The sequence below is a fragment of the Lithobates pipiens genome, unplaced genomic scaffold (genome assembly GCF_037356315.1).
Source record: "Lithobates pipiens isolate NorthernLeopardFrog02 unplaced genomic scaffold, aLitPip1_a1.2 Scaffold_18, whole genome shotgun sequence".
Classification (NCBI taxonomy): domain Eukaryota; kingdom Metazoa; phylum Chordata; class Amphibia; order Anura; family Ranidae; genus Lithobates; species Lithobates pipiens.
Genome location: NW_027507758.1, coordinates 54596472 through 54612419, shown reverse-complemented (window position 1 = coordinate 54612419; position 15948 = coordinate 54596472). Strand labels below are relative to the sequence as shown.

The window sequence follows — 15948 nt, the reverse complement described above, 5'->3', positions numbered from 1 at the left end:
ATTTCGCCATATTTTCCCCTATTCCACACCTACAAATGCATGCCCCGCCCCCTAATTAAAATACAACTCTGCCTACAGCCAAAAAAGTGTCCCGGGAATGTTTTTTTACAATGTTGGCAACTATGAGATAGGGAAGTATATCATATTTACTTTTATATTTCTTCAGTTACTTCCTGGTTTCCGGGCCTAGGCAAATTACATCATACACCCCAGATGCCTTCAGGAGGGGAGGAGAGGAGGAGAGATTTTCTCAGCTAAACCCACCCTCCAGCCCATATGCATAAGCTAAGGGCAGATGGATTCCAGGAAATAAATGCTACATGAATCATCTGCCCTTATTCAAGATGGCCATGGGCAGAAATACTAGTGGGTTGTTTTTCAAAGTGATTTCTCAACAATAAAATGCAAAAAAAAAAATGTAAAAAAAAAAAAAAATGTATTAAATAGTGTTTTTGGTTTGTGGTGCTCAGATACAGTGTAGTTCCACTTTAACCGCATGCCGACCAGCCATCATCGTTATACGGCGCCAGGTCAGCTCTCCTGTGCAAATCATAGTAGCTGTACGGCGGCTCACGCAAGCGCAATAGTGAGCGGGCTGCTGCCTGCTGCGGCGACCTGTGATCACCTATTACAGAGGCAGAACGGGGAACTGCCTTTGTAGACGAGGTGATTCCCCATTCTGACAGGTGACATGACAGGGATCTACTGTTCCCAGTGATCGGGAATAGTGATCCCTGTCATGTTCCAGTAAGCCCATCACCCCTACAGTTAGAACACACCTAGAGAACACATTTAACCCCTTGATCGCCCCTAGTGTTAACCCCTTCCTTGCCAGTGACATTTACACAGCAAACAGTGGCTATTTGTAGCACTGATCCCTATATAAATGTAATTGGTCCAAAAAAAGTGTCAAAAGTGTCCGTTCTGTCCATCGCAATGACGCAGTCCTGCTAAAATTTACTAGTAAAAAAAATAAAAATAATAAAAATGGCATAAATCTATCCCCTATTTTGTAGAAGCTTTAACTTTTGCACAAACCAATCAATATACCCCTGTTGTGATTTTTTTTTTTTTTTTTTTACCAAAAATATGTAGAAGAATATATAACAGCCTAAACTGAGGAATCAGTTTGTTTTTTTATATATTCTTTTGCATATCTATTATAGCAAAAAGTAAAAAAAAATTGTTGTTTTTTTCAAAAATTTACGCTCTTTGTTTGTTTATAGCGCAAAAAACAAAAAACGCTGAGGTGATCAAATACCACCAAAAAAATCTCTATTTTGTGGAAAAAAAAGCATGTCAATTTTGTTTGGGTACAATGTCGCACGACCGTGCAATTGTCAGTTAAAACAACACAGTGCCGTATCGCAAAAAATGGCCTGGTCATTAAGGGGCCAAATCCTTCCGGGGCTGAAGTGGTTAAACAATTTTTGCAGTATTACAGTGTTACGGCATTTTTTGTCCTCTTGTACCCTGAAAGCACACATTCCGATGGCTGGTCATAGTAATAACAGTAATTACTAAACAACCTCTGGCACAGCAAGGATTTCCCTCCCTCCACTCCTACCACTCATATTGCCAGTGGGCTTAGCTGTGTCCATCCATCACAAACATTAACCATGTTACATATAATAAATCAATGTATTCTTCCTTCCCTTTATATGAAGCTGGTCAGCTGCCCACTCTTTGTTAGATATCTGCAGGGTCTTAGAAATCATTAGCACTGGGATGATTCTCTAAAGGAGTAAATATTTAAAAAAATGAAAGAATCCAAGAATCAATGACAGTATAGAGCAGCCTTTCTCAAACTTTTTTTTTTTTTTTTACTATAGAGGAACCATTGAAAAAAAACTCAGATCTTGGGGAACCCCTGCTAATACCAATTTGTTGGGGGTCAGTGGGAAGAATGCCTTCTTAATGTGATCATCGGAATGCCACCCTTAGAGATATTTAAAAAGGTCATTGGTGTCATGCATTTGTGTTGTTGGCCCTGGGACTATGCAGGCACCATCAAATAGCAGGTCAATTAACCCTGGTTGAGAATGACCGGTATACAGGTAGTATAGGGGCTTCCATGACTGGTTTCTTTTTGCATCTCTGGTCTACTTCTGACGATGCTAGTCCCTTGGCTCTCATGCTGATTACCATATTTATCGGCGTATAATACGCACTTTTTCCCCCTTAAAATCAAGGGAAAATCGCGGGTGCGTGTTATACGCCGATCCTCCACTATTTTGGAGCCTCTGGGCGGCTTTCAGCTGCTTTCGGCCCTTCTCGGCAGCTTTCAGCCGGCTTCAGCCCTTCTTGGCGTCTTTTGGCGTCTTTCGGCTGCCTTCGGCCCTTCTTTGGCCGAAAGCCGACAAGAAGGGCCGAAAACCATTGAGAAGGGCCGAAGGCGAACGAAAGCTGCCGAGAGGGGCTGAAGGTGGCCGAAAACCGTTGAGAAGGGCCGAAAGCCGACGAGAAGGGCCGAAGGCAGCTGAAAGCCGACGAGAAGGGCCGAAAGCCAACGAAAAGGGCCGAAGGTGGCCGAAAGACGACGAGAATGGCCGAAGGCGGCCGAGAACTACAGAGCGCCGCCGAGATACACAGGATATCTTGGCGGCGCCATTTTTAAAAATAAAAGCTGAATATAAAACCGACAAGGCTGAAAATGACACTGACAACGATGGACAAGGCTGCATGACAAGGCTGCAATGACAGACAGGCTGCATGACAAGGCTGCAATGATGGACAAGGATGCATGACAAAGCTGCATATGACACTGACAAGGCTTCAGATGGACACTGATAAGGCTGCATTGATGGGCATTTAAAAGTATTTTTTTTTCCTTAAACTTCCCTCCTCAAAGTTTTTTTCCTTATAATTCTCTCCTAAACTTGGGGTGCGTGTTATACGCCGATAAATACGGTAGTTGTCTTCAAATTATTCTTAAGCTGGTCATACACCTTTAGCAGGGTGGGCAGGAGGGGGGACTGCCTCTGGCACAGTCAACTTATGTGAGGCGGGGGGGGGGGGGGGCGCCACATTGTGTGTTCTTGCCCCTGTAGAATTTTAGTTCTGTAAGTTTCATGTAGGGATGGGGGGAATTGTATTGGAGACAAATAGGGGGGAACGGATTTGTGGTAGCAGCGGGGATTTGAAAGAGGCATTTGACAGGCGGTGACAAGGGGAGATTTGTGCAAGTGGGGATTTGGGGAGTTGATCAATTTTGTGCTAGGAAAGGGGGCTCGGGGACGGGAAATTTGGTGGGAGAGGATTTGTACTAGGAGAGGTGTTTTATTTTTTATTTTTTTTAGGTGGGTGGGGGGGACTTGTGCTAGTGGGAATTTGAGTTGGGAGAAGGAAGGGGGTTTGCTGTGGCATAATGCTCACACTTTGTCATCTTCGCCCTGAGCACTAGATGACATTGTCCCAGCACAGAAGTGGATTCTGGAATCCCCACCACCCAGACAATGGATTGTGATGGCAACACCCACAGCTGAAGCCATTGATCGAGAAGAGCTATCCAAAATGTCCCTTAGACAGAAGTCAATCTAACAATCAATGCCTTTTGAAATTACCACACAATAATCTAAAATTGTTTGGTCCCTGCTGAACCAGCTACATTTTGATCAGTATATGGGCAGCTTAAGTCACTGACGCAAAATAAATATGCAAATCAAGAGTCCCGACTTCATTCTGACTTTCCTTATCTGCATGCTTGTTCCAGGTCATTCAGAAGAAAAATGCAGACAGCCAGGCAACTGGTATTTTTTGGAAGTCAGCAATGGCAACCTTCACATCTTTTCTATTTATATAGGTTTCCTTCAAAAGGAATTTTACTTTAACTTTGCTGCTGCAAGGACAGGTTGTTCCTCTCGCCCTGACAATTCAGTTTTTGTAGTTGGCACATTCCTGTGACCTGGTCTCCCACATATTTGTCCAGGCATTTACAGTACTGCGAAAAAATTGTTTCCATGTTTTCGTACATAGTTGAGTCACTTAGCCTTGTTTCCATGTCGGAGGTATGGCTCTTTGGCCACAATTCTTCCATGAAGATCACTTCTGGTCAGACTTCTCCACGCAGTAGATGGGTGTACCTAGGTCCCACTGGTTTTTGCCAGTTCTGTGCTGATGGCACATCTTCCAAAGTCAAAGGGAAGCAAGTATGATATGTCTATGGTCCACAACATTGCCCGTTTCCTTGTGCTTCTTCAATAGAGCTTAAACAGTGCATCTTAAAACCCCAGTCTGCTTTTAAATGTTTTCCTGGGAGAGACCTTATTGATGCAGTAGAGCTACCTTGTGTCTTGTTTCTGTGCTTGGGCTTGCCATGGTCTATGACCTGGGACATGAAACTGTTTACCGCAACCTCACCTTAGTAGCAGAGTTTGGCTGTTACTCACCCAGTTTTAAACCTCTTACACAGCTGTTTCAGTTAATGACTGAGTTTCAACCTATATATTAAATTGATGACCATTAGCACCTCCTTGGTATAATTGGTTAACCATACACCCAAAGCGGGCAAGAGTAAGAATTGATACTGGTTTGAAACCAAACGGTAGTTACAAAACATATTGATTTGGATTAGATTTTGCTTCTATTCACTCACTTTGCATTTTGTAAAACAACAAAATAAATATATATTTTTGAAAGCAATCTTACAGCATTTCTTCACAACTGCCTAAAACTTTTGCACTGCACTGTATATTGCCAAAACTGCAAGACTCAAATTCTTGGATATGAACTGAATGGTTTGAAAATTGATACTGAAAGATGAAATCATTGTGGAACTGAATTTTCCTTTTTTGCATTTTGATGTCTGAATGGATAGAGATCATCCAGCACAGTAGCAAGACTTTAAGACCCTGTTCACACTGAGGCACTTTACAGACACTACAACGACGATAAATTGCTGCTAAAAATAGCGGCGCTTTACTAACGATGCCCGGGCACTGTGAGTGTGAAAGGGCTCCATAAGCTGAATTTGCCTAGAGGCAACCAATAGCAATTTGCTGCCTGCAGTGGAAATGTATTGCTCAAATGCAAATTTCTATGCATGTAGCAGGTAACCCTTGCTCCAACTTTTTATCCTTTTCCCAGGAGTAGTTGGCCATGGTGTTTCCTGCAGTTTAAATTTAACACCTCTATTGTTGGACAATCCCGCTGGAGTAGGCAGCTATCATCTAACATCTGTGGTCACCTTAGCATGAACTGATCCGTCTGACTTAATTTGTCAGATAATCAACCCTCGTGAAGACAAGAATAACAGGACTGCCATCACACTTGAGGAAAGTCGCTAAAACACCAGCTTGAAGCTTTACACATTCATTAAATGTGTAAAGGGTCTAAACAACATTCTAGTGGAAAGCATGTATCTAGACCAACAGGAGATTATTATTTTATAAAAAAATAAAATAGTATTCGCCATCTGAATCAGGCTTATAGCAAACACAGTAGTTAAAGGCAGCAGGCAAAAGTACATAGACATCCCTGATATGAGTATGTATATATCTTGTAGGTACCTATCAGAGGTGGGCATACCATATGTGCAGATTGTGTAGCTTGTACCAGGATCCTAAGCCCCTGTACACACGGTCGGAGATTTCCACAACCAAATCCGTCGGATTTTACCCGTCGGATTTTGTCCATCGGATCTTGTCCGAAACTGTTGCATACACACGGTCGGACAAAGTTGGCGAAAAATCCGATCTTTCAGAACGTGATGGGACTACATTCAGGCTAGTAGCCAATAGCTTTGATGTAGGAATTTGATCTGAGCATGCGTGGCACTTGGTCCGATCAAAATTCTCTATACATGATCGGAGTATGTCCGACCGGCCCAGTTGGTTGGGAAATATTTCCAACATGTTGGAAAATTGGGTCCGATGGATATTCCGACGGAAACAATCCGATGCATACCACACACAGTCGGATTATCCGACGACACGGTCCGATAGGACACATTCCGACGGATTCTCCGACCGTGTGTACAAGGGCTAAGGGTTTTATTTTTATCAGATGCACATTCGATGGGTGCTGGGATCCCACAGATCTTGGACACTGCTTGCTTAAATCTAGCTGTCAATTTATACATAACCCAGTAGGTGCCCAAAAATGGGTCTTTCACAGTGCACCCTTGAAGACTCTGTCCACCTTTGATATCTTTAAATCAATAAGATCAAGTCGTCTCCTCGACTTTGGAAAGTCTGCTAAACACAGATTATTACTGATGTCCTAAAGTGAAGATTTTGACTAAATGATTTTAATTTCTGGTCAACTGTAACAAAGATTTAGATTGGTTCATATAAGCAAAAACTGTACTTCATTGTTTTGCCCATATTCTCATGAATCATCCCAGTTGCCATACAGGCTTCTACAGTAGGACAGTATATACACACATGTATAATATATATATATTTGCTAGTATCTGAGAAAAGTTTGAGAAAAATTGGTCTTGCACAGAGGTCCCTTGATAACTCTGTCCACCTTTGATATCTATAGACCAGGATGATCAAGATGTCGACTCTACTTCAGAAGTCTGCAGGACACAGATTACTACTGATGTCTTAAAGTGAAGAATTTGGGAAAGGGATTTTAATCTCTGACAAACCGTAACTAAGATTTCGATTGGTTTATATAAGCAAAAACTGGACTATGGTTCCATTTTTTTGCCCATATTCTCATGAATCATCCCCGTTGTTGTACAGGCTTCTACAATAGGACAGTATATGCAAACGTGTAATTGAAATAAATACATATTTGCTAGCATCCAAGAAAAGTGTAGAATCTGTTGTCAGTTTTCAACAAAAATATTTCAAATATTCTCTATGCAGGCGTATACAATACAACCAAATACATACCTATGGACATAAGGTGCCTTCTGAGAAAAGATACCTTTATAAGAGTGGTGTTCTGTGAGTTAAAACAGTCTAAGCAGCGTTAATGATGTTGTGCACAAGCAGCATGACGGCAAGGAACATGTTAATGCCTAGTATGTGACTCCCTGGTAAACACGCAGAGGTCTGATAATGAGGTCTATCAGGATCACTGTATAAGCGTTTCTATGTGATGTAATCCCAGAGCTTGAAGAATGTTTTGAACTCTGCTAACTTCTAGTGTAGCAGTCTATTGCCTATCCAGCTAGAGAAAGAAAGATGGTGCTAATTGCTGCACAAGCCCTGGCTTATGTTTGGTTTATACCCTCCTGTCACATGATTGTCTTGTAATATAAGCAGAGCCCCCCCCCCCCCCCCCAGACAGACGTACACTGATAATACTGAGAATGACTGGTCGTACCCCGAAGGTTCCCACAGACTTGCTGTATACCTGTGCTCCTCCGCGCTCCTATTCTCTGCTGTCTTCCAATCGGGCAAGGTGCTGGCACAGAGGACCACCATGGAAACAATGACAAACAGTATGGACACCACCGCCAAGATCTGGGCTGCCAAGGATGAGGTGGGCTCCTCAAAAGTCCTTCTCATGCGCTCCAGCCACTTCTTTTCCTCAGGAGGAGGCGGAAGGTTCTCTTTCACTGTGCTCTCGTCAGGTTTGCTCTCATCGGACAGGTAGGTGTAAGTGTCTGACATGCGGTCATCAAGCCTCCTCTGGCAACAGTACTCTAGTTGGGAGCACTCCAAGCCCCAGTAGATCATCTCGTTGTAGAAGGACAGCTCGCACATTTGGGGCACGAACCTCAATTTGCCATACTTTACGTACATCATGATAAAGCCAAAGGCTTCAGAATGCCTGTCGAAAAAAAACTCATTCCTCTCCTGGTCGTAGTCGTCGCACACCTCCAGAAGATCCTTCTCCGAAGAACAGCCGTGTAGCCTGCTAACCCGTCGTAGAGGGAAATCCTTAATCAGCTCCTGAGAGAAGGAATACTTTGCACCCCCGACATTGAGAGTAAAGGAATCTCGGGAAAAGTTCATTGCGGTGGCCGAAACGTCGGTGCTATCCTTCAGTACCACCCCAAACCTTGGAGGTCCTGCCACCTTAAAGTTTTAGCTCTGTTTCCACCTCCAGATTCCTTACACCCTGTCTGTCTGGGTGGGTCCAGGCAAGTAAAACATACAGGGCACAACATGATGAATTAACTGATGAGGATAAAGAAAACTTCAGCAGTTCTTGACCCAAAAAAGGTCCAACATCCCTCTAAGGCTCTTCCTAAGCTACATATTTCTGCCACATCATTGTCTTGCAGTCCTTTGCAGTCATCAGGTCTTTCCTCTACAATGTATTTTCAAGGAAACTCTCGGGAGCTAATGAAATGAAGAGATGGGAGGAAGAGGGAGAGTGCTAAGAGCTACCAGCTCTACTGCCTGCTCTGTGTCTGGTGAACTTTACTCAATGTGAGAATCACTCAGAGGCAGGCAGGGAGGGGAGGGAGAAAGGAGGCGATAGGGGAGGTGGAGTGGCTTGTGTCTGCTACACAAATCTACTAGGTACTTTCCTATAAAGCTCTGTTACAAGATGACTGTAGCGTTACTGTATACATGCTGCACACTGTGACAGCTGTTCTTCCCTTACTAGTCATTATTGCAATAAAAGCATCAGTAGAGGGGCAACTGGAAGGTGCAGATGAAGCCAACTTTGTCATTTCATCGTTTCAGTTTCCGTCACTTTTCTTCTGAGAAAAATATCTAAAAGAAAAATGTGGAGAGTTAAATGAAAAGACTTTGTATTCCTTTCCATGATTCTCTCCAGTCTTCTCTCACCCTCTCTTTTTCTGTCTCTTTCTCTCTCTCCATCACACATGAAATAATATAATAACCAGTCCGTAATTTAAGAAGTATGGTGTCAGCATTCAGTTGATTGTGTTGTAATTCTCATGACAAAATATGCATTGTGCTATTCATTTTTTTAGAACAATACAGCAATGAATGAACTCATCGATGGGATGACAAGGGGAAGATTCCAGCCATACAGAATATAAATGGTAACTTCTGCTGCTCCAGCTGCTAGTACATTAAACCATTCTTTGAAGCATTGATGTTCCCAGCCAATACAGTGCACACAGCGCTCTATCTCCACCACTGTGCTGCCACAAAACATAGTTTTCTTTGAATTACAGTGCGGTTGTGCATACTGTCAGTACTTCGTATAAATAAATTACAGATATCTATCTAACCAAAGTTGATGGATGCATTGGATTACTTTAACCATTAAAGCGTACAACAGATTAAGAAAAAAAATGTAATCCTTGTACGCATTTATTAAAATGTTGCTATGTTAATTTTTACATGTAAATATAAAAATGTATATATTATAATATTAATTAATATTAATTAATATAAAAATTGTGCAGCGCTATCAATGATAAAGCACAAAATGCTTTATTATGTATAGCATAATAAAAGTGTTAAGGAAACTCATCCAAAATAAAACATGAATACTTCAACTATCTACTCTAATGTGTATAACAGTAATCACAATAAAGTACAAAGTGTATATATATATATATAGAAAAGCAAAAGTCCCAAGAAAAACATAAAAAAGATTGAGCCCAGAAATAGTCCTTCAGAGCAAATGGTGATGGTATTTTCGACCAGCCGATACACAGCAGTCCACATATAAGAGAAAATATCACCCGAGAGGAAGGTATGAAGATACCCTGGAAAACTCTCTTAGCCCTTGTACACACGGTCGGAGAATCCGTCGGAATGTGTCCTATTGGACCGTGTCGTCGGATAATCCGACTGTGTGTGGTATGCATTGGACTGATTCCGTCGGAATATCCATCGGACCCAATTTTCCAACATGTTGGAATTATTTCCCGACCAACTGGGCCGATCGGACATACTCCGATCATGTGTAGAGAATTTTGATCGGACCAAGTGCCACGCATGCTCAGATCAAATTCCTACATCAAAGCTATTGGCTACTAGCCTGAATATAGTCCCATCGTAACGAAATTACGTCATCACGTTCTGAAAGATCGGATTTTTCGCCAACTTTGTCCGACCGTGTGTATGCAACAGTTTCGGACAAGATCCGACGGACAAAATCCGACAGGCAAAATCCGACGGATTTGGTTGTGGAAATCTCGGACCGTGTGTACAGGTGCTAAGAAAGGTCACTCCACCTCATGCTGAAAAATAGGGGGCTTACCAAATAATTCTGACCCCATTTAAGGTGGTAAAAATAGGCTTTAGTGTACGAAATAATACATCAATGGCATCGTCCCTGGTATGGAAGGTGCTTCAGGCATGTCTTCCATAGCTTGCCCACCTGGTGCTCCTGTCACAGCTCTACCAGTAGTGACATGTAGCCTGTGTAACATTGGGGGTTGTTTAGCTCAAGTGTTGCGCTTACCAGTGAGTGGAGTCCACGGCAGTTGTGCTATTTAAGGGCTGTTTGGCCCACTTTTATTAAACAAAAGTAATGAACCGCCCATCCAGAATTCCCAAACAGTGGTGTCAACTTCACAGTAATAATCCACAAACGGAAAATACTGAGGCTCCTGGATTATACTGTACATACAGCCATGGGGATCAGGCCTTCTACTTCTGGCCTTTGTCTGTTTCCCACAGACCATTCCCTTGTCAGTCCATATAGATAATAGCCACTCACTGCTCTGACCCTCAGGCTTGGGTCTCGGGCTTCTCCCAGTGCACACCTGCACTCTCTGGCTTCTCCCTGGCAAGTTTGCTCTCCTCGGGAGGGTGGAGCCCAGAACCATGGTCAGGTGTCTATACCCCAGCACACACCTGACCAGTCAGTATGCTGGTGGATCGCAAAACACGGACCCAGGTGTGGACATTTCATCCCACCAGGATCGCTACAAAATCCCCGGGCTCCAGGTCCCAAAACTGATTTTCCTAAACAATGAGGAAACTGAAAGGCCAGTTTCCTCCCTAATGGGCAAATCCCCGGGAGCCCTTCATCCTGCCTGCTTGAGAACCTTGCGTCCTTGCGTCCTTACCCCCTGGTGGGGTACCACTCTACCACACCTGCATAAATTCCAGTCTCGTAATCATCTTCCCGGAATTCCTATACTGAATCATTCACATAAGTATTTTTTCAGTATCTATGGCTCTTTTAAAATAGAAATGATATAAACTGCTTTTTCATGCCGTAACTTCTCTGTTCTCATGTCACTTCTGTCAAACATTTCAAACTTCAGTATTTCAGTATTTCTTAAAGAGAAAGAGATAGAGATAGAGATAGATAGATAGATAGATAGATAGATAGATAGATAGATAGATCTCTATCTATCTATCTATCTATATATATATATATATATATATATATATATATATATATATATATATATATATATATATAGATCTATGCCCCTGCTACCTACTAACGGGTACAATACAATATAGGGTGGGCCCTAACACACTTGTTCTTCCTCACCTCAATCACTTGCAGCTTCTTTCCACAGCAGCACCATGCCACAACACAGGCAGTAATGGACAGTGAACCCATTGGCTGGGACTGTTGGCAACAATGCAATTATAAAGACGCACACCAGGAGTCCTGGTGGAACTGTGCCCATATATAGGTGTGGCACTGGAACTCAGAGTCAGCCTATCTACTGTGCATTTTAGTCCATCTCTAGTAGTTTCTAATCTGTCATGCAACCGGACCTTTAACTGACAGAAGTGACCATTGGATACCTTACCTGGCTCTAGCCTATGCTGGTTATTGAACTCTGAGCTAAAACTAGCTATAGAACAACATTCCAGAAGGGAGACGGTTAACTAAAATAGCGTGTGAACTCTATTTCATTAAAAAGGTTCATCTATGTTTTTATACTGAAGATTGTATAACTTGTATAACTAAGTGTAGAAAGTAAAGTATAAATAGAACAACAAAATACCCTCTTCCAAATTAATTGAAATAGACAAATAATGGGGCCAGTCCCCAACTGGTCCCTCAGGACAAAAAGAGGATATGGACTATTGCGGTACAGATATAATTGATTCACATGAGTAAAAGCGATATAGAATTTTAATACAAAATCAACATAAAATCAAGCAAAACATACATTTTTTGGATACAGAAAAATGCATGAGGAACAATCGGGAAGTATCACCAGTATAATGGTCCCCAAGGGGGGAAGATCACATTGAGATGACTGTTCATATATGACATATCTCAACTAGTTTTGCGTTCTCAATACCGCTTCTTCAGGAGAAAATCTTCAATAGGTTTGGAAAGATAATTAACATTCAAAGTAAAAATAAACAAATCAATCGAAAATACAGAAACATAAGTATGGGAAGGGAGAGCAGTGCTGCTTACCTGTGACCATGCCCAGCCAAGGTAACTGTGCCAATAAAAGTTCCCCCCGCAGCGACCATGAGGGACATGCAAAGTCTGGACGTATATCTAAATATAATGGGTAGTTTGAAAAAGAGAGAAAAGGAAAACAAGGAGATAAAAGAAAAGGAAAAAAGAAAATACTGTAATATAATGAAGAGAAGAGAGAAAAGAAAAGGAAAGCAGGCGGAAGAAAGAAGATACAGTAAGTAAAATAAGACCTGAATGAATGAAGCTAAAGAATGGAGAAAGAAAGAAGGGGAACAAAGAAAGGAGAGGGAAGAAAAAAAGGGAAAGAGGGGGAGGAAAAGGGGAAGGGAAAGGAAGAGAGAAAGAGGGGGAGTGGAATGTTTGCAACATCCAAAACACAAGAATAATTACCTAATAGTGTCTGATACTGGTCTGGATAAAATACAGTATTGCAGCTCCTGTATGTGGACATGTGGTGTCAGCTCCTCTCTCTCTCCACTTCCTTCTTCTGGAGTTTTTAAGCCATCCCCTCAGAGACAGGAAGTGATAATACATAATTATAATAACACTGTGATATTGGCAGATAACAGTAGAGGGCAGCAGATCCCTACACTTTATTATGTTAGTAGCAAAAATATATAAGAAAGGAGTATATGAAAATCCAAATTTACATGGAACTTATATCCCCCATCTTTGCTCACAAGAAAGAAGACATAAATCCACCTGTGTTGGATCATGAACATAGGAAGTTGCTAGTGTACATGTTTTATGCAAGCTTCTATCTACATGATCCTATGGCATATGGGACTGCTTTTCATTTTAATAGAGACACATACTACACTGTATTACAACATATTATTTCTCAGATGGATTATGATCAATAAAGTCAAGTATCACAGAATGCCATTTGCTTGCAGCAGCAGAACAATATTACACAATATTTAACCCAACCGCACATTACCTGTCCAATGTTTGAAATCTATGGATATGTACACGCAGCCAGCAGACTATATATATATATATATATATATATATATATATATATATATATATATATATATTAAAATGCTATATTTTGGTTGTTTTTACACAATATTGAACCACTATGTGTGGAAAGATCTTACAGAGATACACAAATGTATGTTTTTTCTTTTGGGCAAAAATCCAACTCACAAGTTTAATTGCTTGCTGCCCGCCCACCATCAAATGATGGTGGGGCGGTGCAGCTCTCGTTCTGGGACGCCGTCATATAACGGCGTCCCAGAACGGCCGATCTTGTGTGCCTGCGGTGGGTGCGCATCGCGTGCTCGCCGTGTTGCTAGGACACGACACGACCACGATCTCTGTAAAGAGCCGCGGCTCTTTAACCATGTGATCGGCTGTGTTCAATCACCAGTGTTGGTCATCTTACTTTAAAAAAGTAATTAGTTAAGTTACAAATTACTTCTCCCAAAAAGTAATTGCGTTAGTAAATCGGTTACTACATTGGAAAAGTAATTAGTTACTCAGCAAAGTAACTGTGACAGGGGTGGCAGCAGTGGTACTTGAGGGGGTGGCAGCGGTGGTACTTAAGGGTTTGGCAGCAGTGGTACTTGGGGGGGTGGCAGTGATGGTGGTGTACTTGGGGGGGGGGGGTGGCAGTGGTGGTGGTGTACAGTACTTGGGGGGTGGCAGCGGTGGTGTACTTGGGGGGTGGCAGGCAGCGGTGGTACTTGGGGGGTGGCAGCGGTGGGGATGCCATCCTCTCCCACCACCACCTCTGCATCTTACTGATCCAATCCCCCATCACCAATGCTCTCATCCCTACCGTATCCCCCCATCACTATTGGAGAAGTGATGGTGGGTGGGTAGGGATGGGATCAGTAAGAAGCAGAGGTGGTGGAGGACTTGGGATGGATCGATTGCACAGCAATTCGAATCGTCAGACAGTCACTTACTTAAATGCCTCCAGGGATGCTTTCCTCATGGGGAGAGAGATACCCCCCCCTTCAATCGACTGGTGTCAGCTGGTCAGCTGACTTCATTTTTCAGTGTCCTCCCCACCTCCCTACATAGTCTCTCTCTGGATAGGCGGGGCAGGATGGGGCGGTCCAGACAGTCTCTCTGAGTCTCAGCCTCTTCTCAGCTCAGCGTGCGAAAGCCCCCCTCCCCGCGGCCGAACGAACAGCCAGGCAGCGCGGCCACGGCCGGCCTCCCGGGCGGTAGATGTAATTGCGATAACGCCACCCAAGCAATGGGAACTGAGTTACCATGAGGGGAAGAGTAATCAGTTAGATTACTCGTTACCATCTAAAGTAACTGCGTTAAGTAACTCCGTTTATTTTAACTGAGTTACTTACATCACTGCCAATCACAGCCGGTGACATGTAAACAAGGAGGTGCCGGCAATTGGCTCTCCTCACCTTACACTGACAGAGTGTGAGGAGAGGAGAGCCGATCAGCGGCATCTCCTCAAAGGGGTACATCTAGGGATGTAATCAGGGCACTTATCATCAGTGCTTTGATTACAATAAATAAATACAGTGTCAAAAAACAGTGCCCACCAATACCAACATACAGTGCCAACCAGTGGCAACAATCAGTGCCCACCACTGCCCACAAGTGGCACCAATCAGTGCCCATTAGCTATTTCAATCAGTGCTGGCAATCAGTGCCGTCTATCAGTGCTGCCCATCAATGCCCATCACTGCTGTCAATCAATACCCATCAGTGCAACCCATCAATGCCCATCAGTGCCCATCTGTACCACCTATCCATGCTGCCTAGCCATGCCCACCAGTGCCACCTATCAGTGCCCACCAGTGCCACCTATTAGTGCCCATCAGTGTCACCCAACAGTGCCTATAAATTCTGTCGATTGGTGCTCATCAGTGCCACCTATCAGTGCCCAAAAGTGTGGCATATTAGTGCCTTCTCATCAGTGCCCATAAGTGCCACTTTATCAGTGCTATAAGTGCCACCTCATCAATGCCCACCAGTTCAGCCTATCAGTGCCCATCAGTGCTGCCTCATCAGCACACATCAGTGAAGGTGAAAAATTACCTTGTTACAAAATTTACTAACAGAAAAAAAGTAAAAAAGATTTTTTTTCAACATTTTTGGTCTTTTTTTTTTCAAAAAATTAAAAACCCAGCAGTGATTAAATGACACCAAAAGAAAGCTCTATTTGTGTGAAGAAAATGATAAAAAATGTGTTTGGGTACAGTGTGGCATGACCGCACAATTGTCATCAGGGGCGGACTGAGCATTCGGCCACTCGGTCACTGCCCGAGGGCCCCCGGGCCACTAGGGGGCATCATCAGGGTTGCCAGCCTCAGTAAAACCAGGGACAGTATGCAAAAACCTGTGTTTTTTTTACATCTGTCTCTGAAATGTCCCTTACCGACATCCTTATGGTCTAAAAATCCTGAGATTAAAGCTGCCCCACCTCTCCAGTACCTTCTCAGCCAATAGAAACATGTCTGTGTGTACTGTGTTTGTGTATACTGTGTGGCCCCATAATCTCTGATTGCCTGGGGGCCCCATAATCTCTGATTGCCTGGGGGCCCCATAAGTTGTCAGTCCGCCCCTGATTGTCATTCAAAGTGCGACAGCGCTGAAAGCTTAGTGGTTTATATTTGCTAAAATAATTTTATTTCCATGTTCTGTGTGCTGTGGGAGACCTGATATGTTGAATGCATGGTCCTGGGTTTAGTAGCACTTTAAAGCTGAACTCCAAACACA

The 15948-nt window shown here is 42.9% G+C and overlaps 1 protein-coding gene across 2 annotated transcripts in view; it reads right to left on the bottom strand.

The window, feature by feature from the left end:
* Positions 1–8386, bottom strand: part of KCNG3 (potassium voltage-gated channel modifier subfamily G member 3) — a 78444-nt gene extending 70058 nt beyond the window's left edge. The window contains exon 1 of one of the 2 annotated variants that reach the window (XM_077485685.1): positions 7282–8386. In XM_077485685.1, the coding sequence (XP_077341811.1) occupies positions 7282–7916 (635 nt within the window). In that variant the 5' untranslated portion in view covers positions 7917–8386. The remainder of the gene's footprint in view (positions 1–7281) is intronic. The other variant, XM_077485686.1, reaches the window with a different exon arrangement.
* Positions 8387–15948: the final 7562 nt, after the last annotated feature.